An 18,532-nucleotide genomic window follows, 5' to 3' on the forward strand; every position below is an offset into this window, starting at 1 on the left:
TTCACCCTCCAAACCTCCATCCTTACTCATCACACTACCCAAGTACTTAAACGTACAGTACTCACATTTTCCAATTCCTCACCATCCAACCTCGCTGTACATTCACTGACTTCACCTCTCTCAAAGACCATCACTTTACTCTTCCCTACATTCACCTTTAGATTCCGTTTCTCACACACTCTCCCAAACTCATCCACCAAGCCTTGCAGCTCTCCTTCGTCTTCACTCAACAACACAGTATCATCTGCAAACAACAGTACAGGGAGTTTCCAAACACTATCCTCTCTCACCAGGGCCACTCCAACATCCACTACCCTACCTTGTACCTCTTTTATTACCCCATCCATGTACAGATTGAACAACCATGGAGACATGACACATCCCTGTTTCAACCCAACTTTCAATGAGAAAAATTCACTTAGTTCACCATCCACACGCACTGTAGCCTTCGCACCATCGTACATACTCTTCACAGCATTCAACAACTTCCCATCTACTCCATATATTCTTAGCACTTTCCACAATCCTTGACTATCCACCCTGTCATATGCTTTCTCCAAATCCATGAAAGCCGCATACAACTTCTTTCCCTTCTCTAGAAACTTTTCCACTAAAGATCTAAGAATGAATATCTCATCTACACAACCTCTTCCCTTCCTAAAGCCTCCCTGTTCTTCTCCAACTAATTTCTCTGTTCTTTCTCTAACTCTGTCAATAAGTATCCTACCATACACTTTTCCTATTATACTAAGAAGACAAATGCCCCTATGATTACCACACACTTCTTTTTCCCCTTTTCCTTTGTACAAGGGAATAATTATATCTGACATCCAATCCTCCGGGACTCTACTTTCCTCCCAGGCCAATCTGCACATCTTCCACATCCATTCTACTACTATGTCTCCCCCATGCTTCAGCATTTCACCACAAACTCCATCAATTCCTGGGGCTTTCCCTGATTTAACTTTCTTCATTGCTTCCACAACTTCTATCCTACTGATTTCTTCCTGTCTTCTCATCTCCCTCCTTCTCCCAGCCATTCCCCAGCCAATTATACTCGCATTACTTCTATCCTCTACGTTCAACAATTCCTTAAAGTGCTCTCTCCATCCGCTCACTTTTTCTTCCTTCTCCACCAGTTATCCACCATTTTTATCTTTCACTCCCCTGCTAACTTCACTTCCACCCTGTCTTACTCTTTTCACCTCTTTCCAGAACATTTTCTTACAGTCCCTCCACTTTACACTCAAATTCCTTCCAAATTCCTCATCCACTCTCTTCTTACTCTCTCTTATTAATCTTTTCACCTCTCTCTTTCTTTCTACATGTAACTCTCTCTTCCGCCTCTCAACTTCTTCCACGCCCCTATTTCTCATCCATTCATTGTATGCTTTCTTCTTTTGTGCCACAGCCTGTTTCACCTCTTCAGTCCACCACGCTGTTCCTTGCACCCCTCTCCTTCTTCTCTTCCTTCCACACACCACATCACATGCTGCACATATTTCTTCTGTAAATATCCTACACACACCTTCCACGTCTCCCATCTGCTCCAATTCATATTTGCCCAATCGTTCCTCCACTTCTGTCTTATACTCTGCCTTTTTCTCATCCTCTTGTAACCTTTCCACTCTCCTTGCAACTACTCCTTCCTCTCGTCTTTCCCTTCTTCTATTCCTCCATCTTACTTGAATTCTAATTCTGGCCACCACCAAGTAGTGGTCAGAAAGCCCACTCCCCCAACCTCTATAAACTCTTGCATCCATTACACATCTTCGCATCCTTTCATCCACACACACATAATCAATCATTGCCTTCCTTTCATTCAGTTCACCACCCACCCTTCTCATCACTCGCCATGTATACCTGTGGATCATTTTATGCCTGAAGAGGGTATTGGCTATCACCAACCCCCTCCCAGCACAAAAGTCCACTAACGCACTCCCATTCTCATCTATCTCAGCAGGCACACCCCACTCACCAACTTTTCCCTCCACCTTCACATTCCCAACTTTACCATTCATATCACCAATTAAAAATACTCTCTCATTCCTTCCAAACTTTTCCATGCACACTTCTACATTTGTCTAGAACTCTTCTCTCACTCTTCTAGCACGATCTTGCGTTGGCGCATACACACACAAAATCGCCCACATTTGTATTCCAACTTTCAACTTTACCCACACAATCCTTGACCCAACAGATCCATACTGTCTTATGCTCCTCTTCCATCTTTTACTCACAACTATACATACTCCTTCCTTTGCCCTCTCATTCTCACCTACTCCTGCACATATACCCCATCCATACTCCCATTCTCTCACACTTTCTCCTCTCCATTTTGTTTCAGTTATTCCACATACATCCACTGTTTACTAGGGTATAATTATACTAATATCACGTATGCAGTGCCAAGCGAGTTTACACAGCTACCGGGAGGCAACATTCCATTGTGTATAGAGCCCTCCAAATCTCATCTTTTCTCATTGAAAGGCAAGAAAACTTCTTTGTTTTCTTATGCCATTTAAGACCTAGTATATTTTTGATGAAAGTAAACAAATTTTTAGGTAAAACTGAGAGAAATAATTTATCACCCGTAGGTAGGGAAACCAAGGTTTTGAAGGTTGGTAAATGTTCACCCATCTACTTGGCTAGTTGTGGTATAATATGAACACACATTAATGTTATCAGTTGCTACCAGCATGAACAGTATATCTGTGTAAGGTAAAGTGCATATTTTCTACTTACTTCAAGCATTATTGCTACTGGCCAAAATCAGAGTGAAGAAGGGAGAGTTGGCAGACAAGGGTTAGTGGACCAATTATGAAATCAGGATACTATCTGTTATGCTGAGTGTTTTAGGGTCGACTTCTCGTCCCTAGAACACTAGCAGTTGCTGGGGTTCTCTTTCGAAACCGGAACTAGAATACACTACGAGTGAAACAGGGCATAAAATCTGTGGGCAATGAACCTTACATGTGTATTATCTAAATTCATACACCGCAGTATACACTGTAGACACAGTTAGGACACAATACACTATTGAGACACAATTAGGGCACAAAACACTGTTGAGTCCACTACTGAGTCACAATCAAGGCACAATACACTATTTAAGCAGAGAGTCACTATTTGGGTGGGCTGGACAGGGCTAACTGAAGTCTTGTGCTCCTACAGATGTCGGCCAGGTGTGGGAGAGGTCCCGTCAGGTGTGCCTTCCCTCAGAGAGCACAGGACCATCCTCGGGGGCCGCATCTTCTGGAGTGGGCTGCTGGGCGGTGTAGAGAGGGGCCCCTCTCTAGTGGGGCCTTGGTGGGGTGTTCGGTCCTCAGGGCTGGGACTGAATAGGGAGAGTAGGTGCACTCGTCTGCACCCACCCCAGGGAGGAGGTTGTCGTCCTCTGGGGCTGGGGAGGTCATGCCCCAGGATCCTGGAGGCGCCTCGAGGAGTCCGGGGACTGCAATCTCCCTCAGGTCAGGTCGCCATTAGGGGTGGCTTGCAGCGTCCTCTCCTTCAGGAATCCGGAAGCGGGAGGTCTCGTCTGGGTGCCGGCTGGATGGCTCGTACTCCCAGGGTCACGATGGGGCCTTGCCAAACCTCCTCCAGACATTGTAGTTCCTCCTGAGGGCTGCCTCTGTGGGGAGAACAGGAGAGGCATCCCACTCTGCCACAGGATGGGTGGGCTGAGCAAGGGACGTCCTCTGGAGGGGAAGTCACAAGGGGTGAAAAGGAGGGTGTTGTCCGGCCTCTCCCTGGCTTGGCTGGTGGTCATCGCCAAGGTTCCAAGGACAACAGGGGTACAGTGGCTGGTCGCCGTCCCTCTCCTATTGGCGCAGCTAGTGGCCGTCACCAGGGCCCGACTTCCTGGCAGGACTGGGGGCAAGATGCTGCCAATGGCCATCACCTGCCCACAGGTGTGGCTGATGGCCGTCACTGAGGTCCTGTTACAGGAGGCGCAGCTGGTGACCGTTGCCTGTCCTCTGGTGTGGCTAGTGGCCATTGCTGGGGCCTTGTTCTCTGGAAGGACTGTGGGCAGGGTGCAGCTGATGGCTGTCACCTGCTCAAGGGTGTGTCTGATGGCCGTCACCGAGGTCCTGGGAGGGGAGGGAACGGCAGGCAAAATGCGGTTGATGGCCGTCACCTGCCTGGTGTGGATAGTGGCCATCACCAAGGTCCAGCTCCTGGAGGCAGCTGCAGAAGGAGAGTGGGCGGTGGCCGTCTCTCCCAGAGTGTGGCTAGTGGCTGTCATTGGTTTCTGCAGAGAGGGGGATGCAGCTAGTGAGCAGCTAGTGGCCATCTAGATCCTAGTGCAGCTAGTGGCCATCACTTGGGCGCTGTCTGGGACTGAAGTATCAGCCCCACCCCAAACCTGGCGAGGGATGGTCCAGCTGGAAGGTAATGCCCCAGCACTGAAGTTCTCACTGGGTCCGTTGCGGGGAATAAGGGCGCATGGCAGTAGGGGACATAGGCCCATACTGCCTGGGTATTGCGCACGCCCTCGTAGCACCTCAGTGGTCTCCCTCTGGGGTGGGTGTCGTGACATCCATGTGGTGTTTCGTCACGGGGGGTATTTCACCACCGTCTTGGGGGGGAAAAAGTCACATCCCCGTGGCTGGAGGTAGTAGGTGTCCGTGGTGGTGGTACTGTGGGCTGGTGTGAGGTGATGGAGGAGAGCAGTCCAGTGTGGGGTGGTTGCATCTGGGTCTCGGTGATAGGCATAGGTGATGTACAAGGTGGAGGTCTGGGCTGTTACCTGAAGGAGTCGAAGGAGGTGGTGTGTCCCACAGACATGTCGTTTCTTCCCATGGGCTGGGACCCAGGTGATACGCTGTACCTTCATAGCTGATGGTGGTAGGTGGCTGGTGCTTCCTAGCTGAATGTTGGCGACTGGTGAGGTGGTCGGGGTTTTATGCAGCTGCTACTGGTAGGTGCAGCTATTCTCCCTGGGGAGTGGGGCTGGCAGGAGTTTCCGCTGGGCTTGATGCAGGGGTAGTGTTATGGGGGATGTGTTGGGCCAGTGGGGGGTAGGAGTGAGCTGTCCTGGTGGTGTAGGTGAGATTTGGGGAGTGGGTGATGGTGTGGTGGAGTATCTGGCTGGCAGGCATGAAAGTGCAGCTGGATCGGGTGGTGGTGGTGGTGGTGAGGGTGGGCATGGGTTGCAAGGGGAGAGTGCGGCCTCGCGGTGTGTGGCTGGGTGTGTTGAGGTGGTCTGGGTGTTTGGCGGTGATGCAGTAGGGGTGGTGGTTGGGGGGTGGGTGGATGGCATGGGGCAGGCTGTAGAGTGAGGCTGGGGAGAGGGGAGGAGATGGTGCGGGTGTAGAGGTGGCTGCGGGTGGTGTGCAGTGCTGGAGATGTGGTGGGGTGGCCGAGGGTGGGCTGGGGGTCCCGTCAGGTGGCTGAACTTGCGGTGGTGGTGAGGTGGTGGGATCTGAGGTGTGAGGTGAGGCGGTGGAGTTGACTGGAGGGCAGGGAGTGGGGGAGGATGGTAGGGATGAGGAAGGTGTGAAGCAGAATGTGTAGGAGTCCGTCGGGGAGTCTGGAGTAGTGGATGGTGGTGAGGTGGCGTGGCGGGCGGGGGTACAGGGGGGTGTCGTGGGGAGGTGTTGCTTGGGAATGGGCTTGCGTGACAATTACGGTAAGTGCGTGGAGTGTTGTGGTAGTTGATTGTGACTTGGTAAGGATTGGGGACATGGGTGACAGTGTAGGGTCCCATGAACTGGGGTGAGACTTTATTAGGTGTTGGTAGTTTGGCCACTGCTACTGAATCATCCAGTTTGTAGGGGTTGGATGAGGCGATGTCTGGCTGCAGGTCCCGATGCTTCTGCAAAGTGGTGCAGTCGCCTCTTGAGGTGGTGAAGGGGGTCGGACGTAGGAGACGTGGAAGGGGGCTGGAGGTGCTGTCGCAATGGTAGGAGGAGGGGGGCCTCCCCAAATACCTGTGCATGAGGTGAGATACCGTCATCCCAAGGGCAGGAATTCATCCCCCACTGTACAATCTTGACATGGGCTGGGCAGTCTTCATTTTTGGTCTCCTCTATCAGGCCTGCACCTTGTTGAGAAGGGTGTGTTGGCTTCTTTCACATATTCCTTTCCCCTGGGGCCAGTAGGGGGAGGAGTGTGAGATGCAGTAGCCAAAGATGGTGGCAAGTTCTTGCCACATTGCACTGGTGAACTCGGGGGTGTTGTCTGAGTGCAGGGCTTGAGGAATGCCAAAGTAGGGGAAGAAGACATGGTGGATGATGACGTCGTCCACAGCGATGGCGTGGCGCTCTTTGGCTGGGCAGGCAATGAGGAATTTCGAGTGTGTATCCATGAAGGTGATGATATACTTGTAGCCGGCTTTAGGTGGTAGAGGGCCCACCACATCCACGGAAGCGGTGATGCTTCCCGACGGACCAGGTGTGCGGGTGATGTCCTTGCCTAGTGCACAGGCTCGGCAGGCCTGGGTGACTTGCTTGGCCAGGTTTTGGGGGCCGGGCATCCAATAGGCATCATTGAATACTTGCTACAGTTTCTTAGTGCCAAGGTGAATCCCCTTGTTTAAGTGGAGGTGGGTCATTGTGTTGAGGGTGGTTGCGGGGTCGAGCACTATATGTCCCAAAAGGGTGAGCAAGTGATCGCCTTGTTGGTGGAGCTTGGAGAATACCTGTGGTGGTATCCAGGGGATGCGATCCTTGTTGCACCAATGTTATAAGAGGCTGAGTTCAACATGGACGGAGTTAATTGGTAGTTGGGACAGGGCATCAGCACTGGTGTGTAGCTTGCTGGGACGATAGGATATATCATAGTTAAATTCTTCGAGGGTTTTCCTCCATGTGATGAATTGGGTGTTGTGGTGCTGGACTGGTGCAACCATTGGAGTGATTGATGGTCGGTGGTGATGGCAACGTGTGCACCTAAGAGGTAGGCTTGAAAGTGCCTAAGCATTCTCGTTTGGTGGCGGCGTAGTTTCTCTCGGCTTGGTTGAGGGTGCGGCTGGCACAAGCAATGATGTGCTCCTGCCCCTCTTGCACCTGGGTAAGAATGGAACCAATCGCTATCAGGGACACGTCCATGTATAGGTGAAAAGGCAGGGTGTAGTCAGGGAATGCGATGATCGGGGCAGTGATGAGCTTGGTTGTCAGGTTGTGGAATGCCACTCTTCTCTCGTTGGTCCAGGTGAAAGGCTTTCTCTTTTTGGTCATGTCGTGGAGGGGCTTGGCAATGTCTGCAAATCCTTTCACAAAGTACCAGTAGTAAGAGGTGAGCCCCAGGAAGGCATGGACCTTGTGGGCATCTCGGGGGTAAGGGGAGATCTGCGATGGTGTGCAGCTTGTCAGGGTCAGGTGATAATCCTTCCCTCGAGATAATGTGTCCCAGGAAGAAGACAGTTCGGGCAGCCAGGATGCATTTTGATGGTCTGAGTTTGAGGCCCGCCTGGCGAATGCGCAGGAAGACCTTTTTAACCCGCCGACTCCCATTGACGTATATATATATATATATATATATATATATATATATATATATATATATACATCCACACTTTTTGTCACTGTGACTCCCTCTGACGTATATAAACGTGCAGCAATTGCAAGGTCCCTAATTTGCACAATTTTCATGATTTTTGGTACGTTTACACGGGACACCTTCCTCTACATAATGCCAGGCAGGGTCAATGCCTTACCCCACATAACCTCCCCCCCCGCACACCATTGTCTCTGCAATTCACCTGTTACCAGTGACCTGGCCAGTCAAGACATGTTGTGCCACAGTACGAAATTCAAGGCCACAGTGATTTCCCAATCAATGACAATGTGGAGGACAAAGTTTACCTAGCATTAGAGGAAGAAACAGTCAGAGATGATGATCAGGTAATGTCGCCAAAAAAGGTTAGGTATGTAGATGTGTTTGATGAGTGAAACAATGCTTATATTGCCTATATTACTGTGTGAAAACCAATATACTCTTATACTACATATAAATTCGTACCAAATAGATAAATAAATACCGTTTATAAGTGGTGTGGAATAGTTACCCTCCCAGACTCGTTTTTTTTGGAGCCAGCCTGATAGAAACACAGTAAAGTAAGGGGTACTTCTACCTGTATTCAATATTTTAAACCTCAAGTGAGCAATTTCCGTATGAATTTTCGATGTTTCTCACCAAATGTGGAGCTTTGAGCCAAAAATTTTTTTTTCCAAAATTAGTCGGGATGGGGGGGGGGGATCAGTGGTGGAAAATTGGTTGGGACAGGGCAGGTTAAGGCACTGGAGGTGGTTGGACCATGTCTGGCTGAAAATGATTACATTGTCCAGGTATGCCAAGCAGATTTCCCATGTAAAGCTGCTAAAGACCAGCTCCATTAATCTGGAAAACGTAGTGGGGGCATAACAGAATCATAATGGTAGGACGTTGAATTAATAGTTTTTTCTGTTACTAGTAGGCAAGACCGTTTTCCCCCTGTCCTCGGGGTGGACAGGGACTTGCCAGTACCCTGATTGGAGGTCCAAGTTGGAGAACCAGGATGCTTCATATAGGGAGTCGTCTATCCTGGGGAGAGCGGTGGCATCCCTGGTGGTCACATCATTCAGTCGTCTGTAATCCACGCAAATACGCATGATGCCATCTTTCTTCTCGACCAGAATGATGGGGGAGGACCACGGGCTGATGGAAGGTGATATGACACTGGCATCGAGCATTTCCTGGACCTGCCAGTCTTCCTTAGCTCGTTGTTTGGGGTTTTTCCGCCATTATGGTTGGCGGATAGGTGGTCCTGTGGTGTGAATATTATGTGTCAAGTGCGTGGTGTGGCCGATGTCGGTGGGTCCTGATGCGAAGAGGTCTTGGAAGTCCAGGAGGAGGCAACAGAGGCTGTCTGCTCGGTGAGGTAAGAGGTGTTCAGATAGCGGGGGTAGAGCAGCGGGGGGGGGGAATGGGGGGTGCACAAGGCTCGGCTTCTTACATTTTGCCCACCACTAATCCTTTAGGCAGGGTGAGGGGAGTGGTGGAGATATTTGCGACTCACAGTTGTCCCAATGTGAGGGGGGAGGAAGGTGGGAGACAGTAGGCAGGCCGAGAGGGTCCCGGGTGGTAGGCTGGGTTAGAGAAGGACGGAGGCTCCGGTGGGCCTGTTTAAGTGTAGCCAGGCCTCGTGATGGGGGGGAATTGTCAGGGCAGAAGCAATAGTTGCTGGGAAGGTGGGGTGTGGAGGGGTGGTTGGGGGGTGGGGAATGGGGTGGAGGATACAGGGGAGCCGTGTGCATGTGCAGAGGGGCTGGGGGAAGGGGTCCAGTGGCTTCTGGAACTGGAGGCATCGCTTGTGACACTCGATGTTCGTTCATAGCTTCTGCAGGAGGTCCAGTCCCAAATAATCATCACATGCACGGCGGGTCAAATAAAAAATGATGAACTTATGTTGGGCAGAGACTTGCTGGTGGGTGTCAGCACGCAGGGCCTAGGTTTCCCCACATATGGGCAGGGGGCCATCCCCCGCGTCTACGAGGTGAATTGCAGTAGGGAAAAGCAGGCTGAAAGCTGTTTTGTGACAGGAGTAAAAATGGCTGTAGAGGCAAGATCTGGCCACTCCCGTATCAACCAGCAGCCTCGCCTTCACTCCATTCAGTCTCATCTTATCATAGACAGAGGGGCGGTATTTCTGTGAGGCGGCCCCCGCCACCATGAGGAGGAGCGGGGGCGGTCCTGAAATTCCAGCTGCTGTGGGATCTCCTCTTCCTTAGGCTTCACTTCCCTGGGGTTGGTGCACTCGGCCGGTGAGGAGTCGTCCTCAGCGCTCTTGTTATCCATGAAGGAGAACTTTCGGCACCCCTGGGTTGTTGTCCTGTGCCAGACGGCTTTCAATTGTTCTCTTATGTAGTGGAGGGGACATCTGTGGCTGTAGGTGGAGAATTCTGATGGGCTGATGGAAATGAGGTTTGTATTTTCCTTGGGGGTGGGGCGCCTGTTGGTGCAGTGTGCCCTGGGTAGGTTAGGTGTTGGTGGAGAGCTTGCATGGGCTGGGAGCATCCGTGGTTTGGGGTGAGGTGCCATCTTTTGAGTGGGGAATTTACTCACGGCGCCAATGTGCTGCAGCATGGAGCAGGTGGCTAGGAGACATTGTGTCAGCTGGATGTCTCTGTCTAGGTCCCCCGCTGGGTCATGTATTGTGAAATGTTCTCTGATGACACTGGGGAGGATCCTTAGGAGTGTGTTGAACATGTGTTGTTACCGGGTTGCTGCATCGGTTTCCGGGTATGCGGCGGTGACGAGCCACCTGGCCTGGATGAGTGTATCATCCCGGTTGCTGTCGTAGGTTAGTGTGTCCAGCTGTGACAATGCTATGACTTTACCCAAGGAAGGCATGATGGGTTGGGTTATTATTTGGGTGAAATTCACTGATGTCAGCTCTGAGACGATCTTGGGTGCAGTACTAGCCACAGCTTTGCCCAGGTGAGGCGGAGTAACTGCCATTTTCTGCCTATTGTCCTCAGACCCTATGCCCAGGAGTGGTTTGACCATGGATAGGTATGTGTTCATATCACAGTGCTCCGGGTTGAATTTGGATAAGTGCAAGTGAGGTTTGGTCGCCATTTTGTTAACTTCCCTGTTTTGCTCCTCCCTGTATTCTGCTCTGGTCAAGAACCACTGCTGGCCACCAATGTTATGCTAGGTGATTTAGGGTCGACTTCTATCCCCTAGAAGACTAGCAGTTGCCAGGGTTCTCTTTCAAGACTGGGGCTAGAATACACTACTAGAGAAACAGGACAAAAAAACTCTGGGCAATGAACCTTACACGTGTATTATCTAAACTCATACATCACAGTATACAATGTAGACACAGTGAGGACACAACACACTACTGAGACACAGTTAGGGCACAATACACTATTAAGTCACAATTAAGGTACAATACACTATTTAGGCACAGAGTCACTTTTGGGTGGGCTGGACAGGGCTAACTGAAGTCTTGGGCTACTACAGGTGTTGGCCAGGTGTGGCAGGGGTCCCGTCAGGTATGCCTTCCCTCAGAGAGCATGGGACTGTCCTCGGGGGCCGCATCGTCTGGGGTGGGCTGCTGGGTGGTGTGGAGGGGGGCCCTTCTCTAGTGGGGCCTTGGTGGGGCGCTCAGTCCTCAGAGCTGGGACCAAATAGGGAGAGTAGGCACACTTGTCTGCGCCCACCCTGGGGAGGAGATTGTCGTTCTCTGGGGCTGGGGGTGCCTCGAGGAGTCCAGGGACTGCAGTCTCCCTCGGGTCAGGTCGCCATCAGGGGCGGCCTGTGGCGTCCTCTCCTTCTGGAATCTGGCAGCAGGAGGTTTCATCTGGGCACCGGATGGATGGCTCATACTCCTGGGGTCACATTGGTGCCTTGCCAAACCTCCTCCATACTGGATAGTTCCTCCTGGGGGCTGCCTCTGTGGGGAGAACAGGAGGGGCGCCCCACTCAGCCACAGGATGGGTGGGCTGAGCAAGGGACGTCCTCCGGAGGGGAAGCCACAAGGGATGAGAGGCAGGTGTTGTCTGGCCTCTCCCTGGTGTGGCTGGTGGCCGTCACTGAGGTCTCAATGTACTGTCACATCTGCAATCCAGACTTATACATGGTCAAAAGGGGTAGAAAACAAGTCACTATTGATGACCAGTGTGTGCTGGAATGGTTGGGAACTCAGATTGATGGAGACTCTCTCCCATTAGCGGCCTCTTCGGTTGCGTTTATTACATTTCAAGTGGCCAAGTTAAGAGTGGTAGCTTGCCAAAATGATGGGGCCAGTCTCCAACTAGGCCAACCCAAGCCCAACCTTCGCAGTTATCCAGAATGCTTCTAAATTGCACGTTGATAAACTACTAAGTAAGCTCTATACCACCAGTTCTCAAGGGTTATACAAACAATAAAGTTCGAGTGGGAGGGAATGTGTATTAACGAGACCAAAAAGTAGAAATCTTCCCCAGCTACTTGCTTTACAGATTAAACATGAATCAGTTGGCACATTGTTGGAAAAATATATCTCTATATGGTCCTAATATCAAATGCACAAAACTTAGCTCCTCTGTCCCGGTCCAATGTGTTTCTTCATAATCGTCCCTCTGAGCACAAATTTCACTGGTCCAGTCCTCTGCCACTCCCAACCTTAACTTCCACAACTGGGACCTTGATTCACTGGGACTTCGACCTCCACGCCTGGACTTGGACTCATTGGTACTTAGACCACACTTGGATTTTGACTCACTGGAACTTCGATTTCCATGCTTGGACCCGCTAGAAGTTAATATGAATAATGAATAACTATTCTCCCCAATGCAAGTAATCCCTTCACATGATTAGGAAGGTCTCATAATAAAGAAACATGAGTTACAACACTCGGCATCAAGTAATAACAGAGTAACACATGGCACTACAGACACATTGGTCTGCTCAAAATAATACTTATTGTAGGGATAACATGGAAGAAAAAGTACTGTAACAAATACAGTAAGCATGAATAACTAACTCTAACCATGAAAATCATCACTGCATAAATATAATTGTGCCTCACAAAGTAACTATGTGAACAATTACTTACAACATAGCCTTAATAAGTACTGAATTACAAAGTCATTTCAACACAATAATAAATAATTCACCTGATACTTGGCCTACAAAACTCACACGGTTATCTGAGGCTCAGTAGCTAGCATCTCGTATTCTAGTTACTAAATAATAATACTATACAGTACAGTACACAAAAATATGGGAAATACCTCACTATCCAGCTCAAAAATGTAGGGGAGGTGAGCGGGAACACAGGACTCACTTGTCCAAAGGCTAATGGCGTCACCGTTACATTTCCTGAGGAAGGACAACACGATTCTACCCGAGTCTGTTTCTCTATTTCGTCACTATTATCACTCGTGAGATATCACTATTCGCGCTTCAACATATCAGACATCATTAATATCAAATTACTTACAGAATTCATTGGAGGGGGGGGGGGAGTGAGGATGACAACCGTACCGACCAACTGCCATCTATCACGGCCGGTGAGCGAGTGAGACGCCAAAACTGTGTGAGTGATGCAAAGGGGAGGGGGAGATGGTAGCGTACGTAATTTAAGATTTTAATTATTACAGACTCGAGATAGACTCAGTGTGATGTCTTTCCCGTTACAATCGATTACTCAAAAAAAATAACATTCTCTAGTTACAATAATTACTCAACATCATCTCTCACTTTATACCCTTACATCGAAAAATAATGAAAATCATCGTGCTTTACATCACTTTGCCCACGCGTACATTATGTTGGATCACGTGACCAAAGGCATATGTTCCCATCTCACTCGAGTGTTATATTATAAAGAGACTTAATACTAGTGAATTACAGTAGGAAAAAAAAAGTGACAGCAACTAGGTAATTAATCTATGTTCTGGACACGTCAGTATGGTAACAGCCATGCCTTGGCCACTCTCTCTCACTTAACCGAACTTTTGGTCATATAAACTAGATACAACTCATTATCACTTCCGGGCACTACACCAAGGGCAACAGGGGTAGAGTGGCCGGTGGCCATCCCTCTCCTGTCAGTGTTGATTGTGACCGTCACCGGGGCCTAACTTCCTGGCAGGACTGGGGGTGAGATACGGCTGATGGCCATCACCTGCCCACAGGTGCGGCTGATGGCCATCACTGAGGTCCTGTTAGAGGAGGCACGGCTGGTGGCCATTGCCTGTCTTCTGGTGCGGCTAATGGCCGTTGCTGAGGCCTTGTTCTCCAGTAGGACTGTGGCCAGGGTGTGGCTGATGGCCATCACGGAGGTCCTGGGAGGGAGGGAACGGCGGGCAAAATGTGGCTGATGGCCTGCCTGCTGGTGCAACTAGTGGTCATTACCGAGATCCACCTCCCGAAGGCAGCTGTAGAAGGAGATCAGGCAGTGGCCATCTCTCCCTGAGTGTGGCTAGTGGCCGTCACTGGTTTCTGCAGCTGGTGAGCAGCTAGTGGCCGTCTCAATCCTAGTGTGGCTAGTGGCCATCACTCAGGCAATGTCTGGGACTGAAGTATCAGCCCCACCCCAAACCTGGCAAGGTAGTAGGGGACATAGGCCCATACTGCCTGGGTATCGCGTGCACCCTCGTAGCCCCTCTGTTGTCTCCCCCTGGGGTGGGTGTCGCGACGTCCCGGTGGTGTCTTGTTGCCGGGGGGGGGGGTATTTCTGTCCTATCCAGGTAGCTTTCTAGTTTCTTGGACTATGTGCATTGAATTTTCCAGGAAGGTTTGTGAGTGCTGGGTGTTGAAAATTACAAGACGCCTTCTGAAAACTTCCTTGATGTTTGAAGTTACTTTTTTTTTTTTTTTAGTGCTCAAAACTAACTGGAACTATTTTACAAGCAGTTAGATGACTAGGTTCCTTGTGCTGCTCATTGATTCACTGGAAAAGGAAAAGTATCCCACTATATTTGATGCACAGTTCTAACCTAACCTAATTGCTATGAGCTATAAATTTTTTGTTATACTCTATGGTCCATAAGACACCAAAAATTAATTATGTTAATCAAATGTAAGGTAAATTATTTAGATGTTGGTTGTACATTTTACAGAATTAGTAGAAGATATTCTACATATCATCCCTGTAGGTATGAATTACTCCAGAGTACATGGACAATGCAACCTAAATGAACCTTGCATTTTGATTCCAGACACCTATGAACAGGGTCTTTGTCATGCCAAACATGCAGAGGACACTTCCTACATTGAGACGGATGACAACAGTCCACAAAGAAAAAGAAACCCCAGAAGTATAAGCAGGAGGACATCTACAGTGGTGATGGTTAGTAGCTATGAATAAAGTGGTTAGGATTACTGCAGCCGTTATTATACACATACACTCACGGACTATGATAACGGCACTTACAGGGCTTGTATACATATAATGAATGCTAGAGTTGATAAGTAGGGTTAATACCGCTACATTTCAGTTTAAACTGTTAGAATTTAGTGGTTATGTTTGGTGGTATGGTTAGGTCAGAATTAGATTAGGTTGTGTTAGGTTTGATTATGGCTGCCGTAATCGTCGTAGTCCATGAGTTTAGGTTTTGGCTGCCGTAATCATAGCCCATGAGTTTAGGTTACGGCTGCCGTAATCATAGTCAATGAATTTAGGTTACAGTTGCCGTAGCTAATCGTAGTCCGTGAATTTAGTTCATGGCTGCCGTAACTGTAGTCCTTGAGAGTAGGTTACAGTTGCCGTAATCATAGTCCATGAGTTTAGGTTACGGCTACCGTAATATCATAGTCCGTGAGTTTAGCTTACAGCCGCTGTAATCGTAGTCTGTGAGTGTATACTTACGGCTGTCGTAATCCTCACCACAGCCTAGTATAAATTATGTTGGTTGGTGCTATATCCATATTGTATTGCCCAGTTGTCAAAGTGCTGCTCTCATATTTTAGACACCTGTCTTTAGTTAGATATACAAACTATGAAACATTGTGAATGCATTTTTGGTTACATAGTTCAGTTATTCAGCTTTGGTATTTGCTTCAGATGAAGAGAAAGAATGCTGAAGAGAAGAACCTCCAGGAAACTCATCATCCAAGGCAGGAAAACATGGTTTTTCTGTCTATAAGAAACCTGTGTCTATATAACCTTCCAAATCCACTAAATTTCAACACTGCAGACAACACAAATGGTAGGTGATTCATAAAACATATATTCTTACATCTCTCTGATATAGAAAACTGTGTAAATGTTTCATGATTTAACTATTGGTCCATCAACTTAAATAGAAAAAATAGTATTGTTCACTTTAACCCGCCACATCCTGACTGATTTTTCACCACTGACCTGCCCAATCCCGGCAGATTTTCGATTTTTTTTTTCTTTAACTAAAACCTCCGCTTCTTATGAGAAACATTGGCAAATGCCCCCCAAAGTGCTCACCTGAGCTTAGAAGTGGTCTAAACAGGTAACCCTTTAAACACATGGTACCGTGTTCTCTGGAGCCGCACTGCATTTGTCGTGTTTTCTGTGGTAGCGGTAACTACTGCAAACCACTCAGAATGGGTAGATATTTGTTCACTTGGTACAAATTTATATGTAGTACAAGAATATATTGGTTTTCACACAATAATATAGGAGATATAAGCATTGTCTCACTCACTGAACACATCAACATACCGCACCTTCCTTGACGACATTATCTCCTCATCACTTCTGCTCGTTTCTTCCTCAGGCACCACATTGTCCTCCACATCGTCATCGACTGGGGAATCACTCTGGCCTTGAATTTCATACCGCGGCGTGACATGTCTTTACTGGCCAGGTCACAGGTAACAGGTGAGTTGAAAACACAATGGCGAGGGGGGTTGGTCACACAGGATAAGACAGTGTCCCCACCTGGCGGATGGTAGAAGGTGTCCCACGTATACGTACCAAAAATCACGCGTGAAATTTGAAAAATGTGCAAATGACGGACCTTGCAATTGCAAAACGTGTGGGTACATCAACGGGAGTCACCATGGTAAAACATTGTGGCATACCCATACGTCAACAGGATGCCTCAGGTTAAAAGTTTTTCGTGCATGACATTGAACTTGCTGACGAACATGACTTCTGCTTTACTAATAACATGCACACATTTTCAGTATCTTATTTATATATATTTTCTTCTTCAGATGAAGATGAACCTGGTGAATACAGGACCAACTTTTCAACAGCCACACCGTCCAGGTCTCAGCCTCAACTGTCAAGTTTATGCCTTCAGCTGAGGGTATGTCATAACAACAATTACCATAACAGCTACCCTGGGAAAAGTCAAGGATTTCCTTGAAAGTATATCCCTTTTTACGCTATTTTTCCCAAGTAGTTACAGGAATCTAATACGACCACACTGAAGACATTTCTTAAAGCACTGTGTGGGGCAGAAGTGCCTTATGATGTCCCTCTTTATTAAATAATCGCATGATTAAGAAGCCGTAATTTTACTGGAAGGAGTTCTGATTTGTGAAATGTTTTACTTGACTGTTACTAGCCTGACCAGATCATGCAGCAGAGGAAAACTCCTTGCATGCCTTTTGTGTAGGCAAGTCAATATAGAGTTAGGTTCTTTCTTTTTCCAACACTCCACTTATTTATTTATTACTTGCTTATCTTACAGAAGAGAGAGACTTGACTGACAGGCCCTGTTCATCCACACCAGTTCATACAAAGACAGATGTGCCTATTGGGAGTTCCGTGGAATGAGGAACTCACAGCCATCCCCAATTGTCGTTCCAAGCCAAATGTCTCCTGTACTGCCAATTTTCCTGAGGGAAAGGGCAGGCAGAACGTATGCCAATAATGATGGTAAGTCACAAAGGTCCAACCAGTACTTGAGAATGTATATATATTTATCGAAGGGTTATACTGGAGGAGGGAAACTTTACTTTTGAACAATGAAGTCTTCAGTTGTGAAATGTGTCACATGTAATTTTCATTACCAGCTTTCTTTTCAGCCAAGCTTTACAAATTTAAAATTGAAGTAACCCCGTTCTTCTTAAATTGTACAAGTGTTTCCAGTTAGATAAACCCAGGAACTCTGCATATTTTATATATAATTTGTCATGGTTTGCAATTTTGACATTTTTATTTTTGTTATTTATTTTAGAAGATAAACGCTTGCTTGGAAGACCACAGATGTCTTCAAGCACAAGGACTGATGATCATAGGTCAGACCCAGAATCAGGAAGGCCTCAGTCTTAGGCTGTAGGAACCAGTCAGTTACCTCAACTGGGGGGAAGTTTACCGAGGGGGACTGCAAACAGAGCTTACGTGGATGAAAGTAAGTCAATACAGATTGGTTGTATGTTCTGTCATGCATGCCTGTGATATTTATTGGTTTACTCATTAGGAAATGTGCCTTTGAGTTCTGCATCATTGTGATCATCTTCATTTAGTAGTATCCTTTTGTTCACACAGGCTCAATATTTTTGGACAGTTTGTGGATGTTCGAAATTTGTATGGTGATACCTGTCCAAACAAACATCAGGGAGTGAGGAGAGTTGCAACTATTTATGCAGTATATTGTTCTTGTTACCGGTATTTCTGATTGATTTTTGAAACAAAAAGATAATCTTGGGTATTGGGAGAACCTTGTACATAGTCAAAACCTGAATCCTCACCCTTGACCTGACAATAACAAAGTCAAGGTTTAATCATAGACACAACCACTCCTTGCATCAGTTTCCTGTCAGCCAGTAGAGTGCCCAACTCTTCAAATCCTGCAATGGACACTTTTCCACAATTTTTAAAAATTCTATCACCACTACTTAATTTGACACACACACACACCGTATACACTGAATGTTACATGTTGTTGTTGTTTCCTTCTATTATCTGTTGTCTCTGGACTGTAACACATTACATGTCGACATACTGTAATGACAAGACCAATTCTTAGTGCAACTTGAGGTTTGCAATTAGTAAATCCTGTATCACATGCAACATTGTAGAAAGTTATCTGGAATGTGGAAGTACTCCTATGTCATGTACGGCAATAGAGTGTATTGTATTAAATAAGTATATTAAGGCTCTGTTTCATATCATTGTACTTTT

The 18,532-nt window shown here is 47.7% G+C and overlaps 1 protein-coding gene across 1 annotated transcript; it reads right to left on the minus strand.

Moving 5' to 3' along the window:
- Window positions 1–6,034: 6,034 nt before the first annotated feature.
- LOC145417832 (uncharacterized protein YagA-like) lies at window positions 6,035–6,478 on the minus strand. Its single transcript, XM_080286453.1, has one exon. It carries the CDS (start codon window positions 6,476–6,478, stop codon window positions 6,035–6,037), a length of 444 nt encoding a protein of 147 aa, XP_080142579.1.
- Between the last annotated feature and the right edge of the window lie 12,054 nt (window positions 6,479–18,532).

This window comes from Coenobita brevimanus, chromosome 111 (genome assembly GCF_032717465.1).
Source record: "Coenobita brevimanus isolate Jiangsu-jjx chromosome 111, ASM3271746v2, whole genome shotgun sequence".
Classification (NCBI taxonomy): Eukaryota; Metazoa; Arthropoda; class Malacostraca; order Decapoda; family Coenobitidae; genus Coenobita; species Coenobita brevimanus.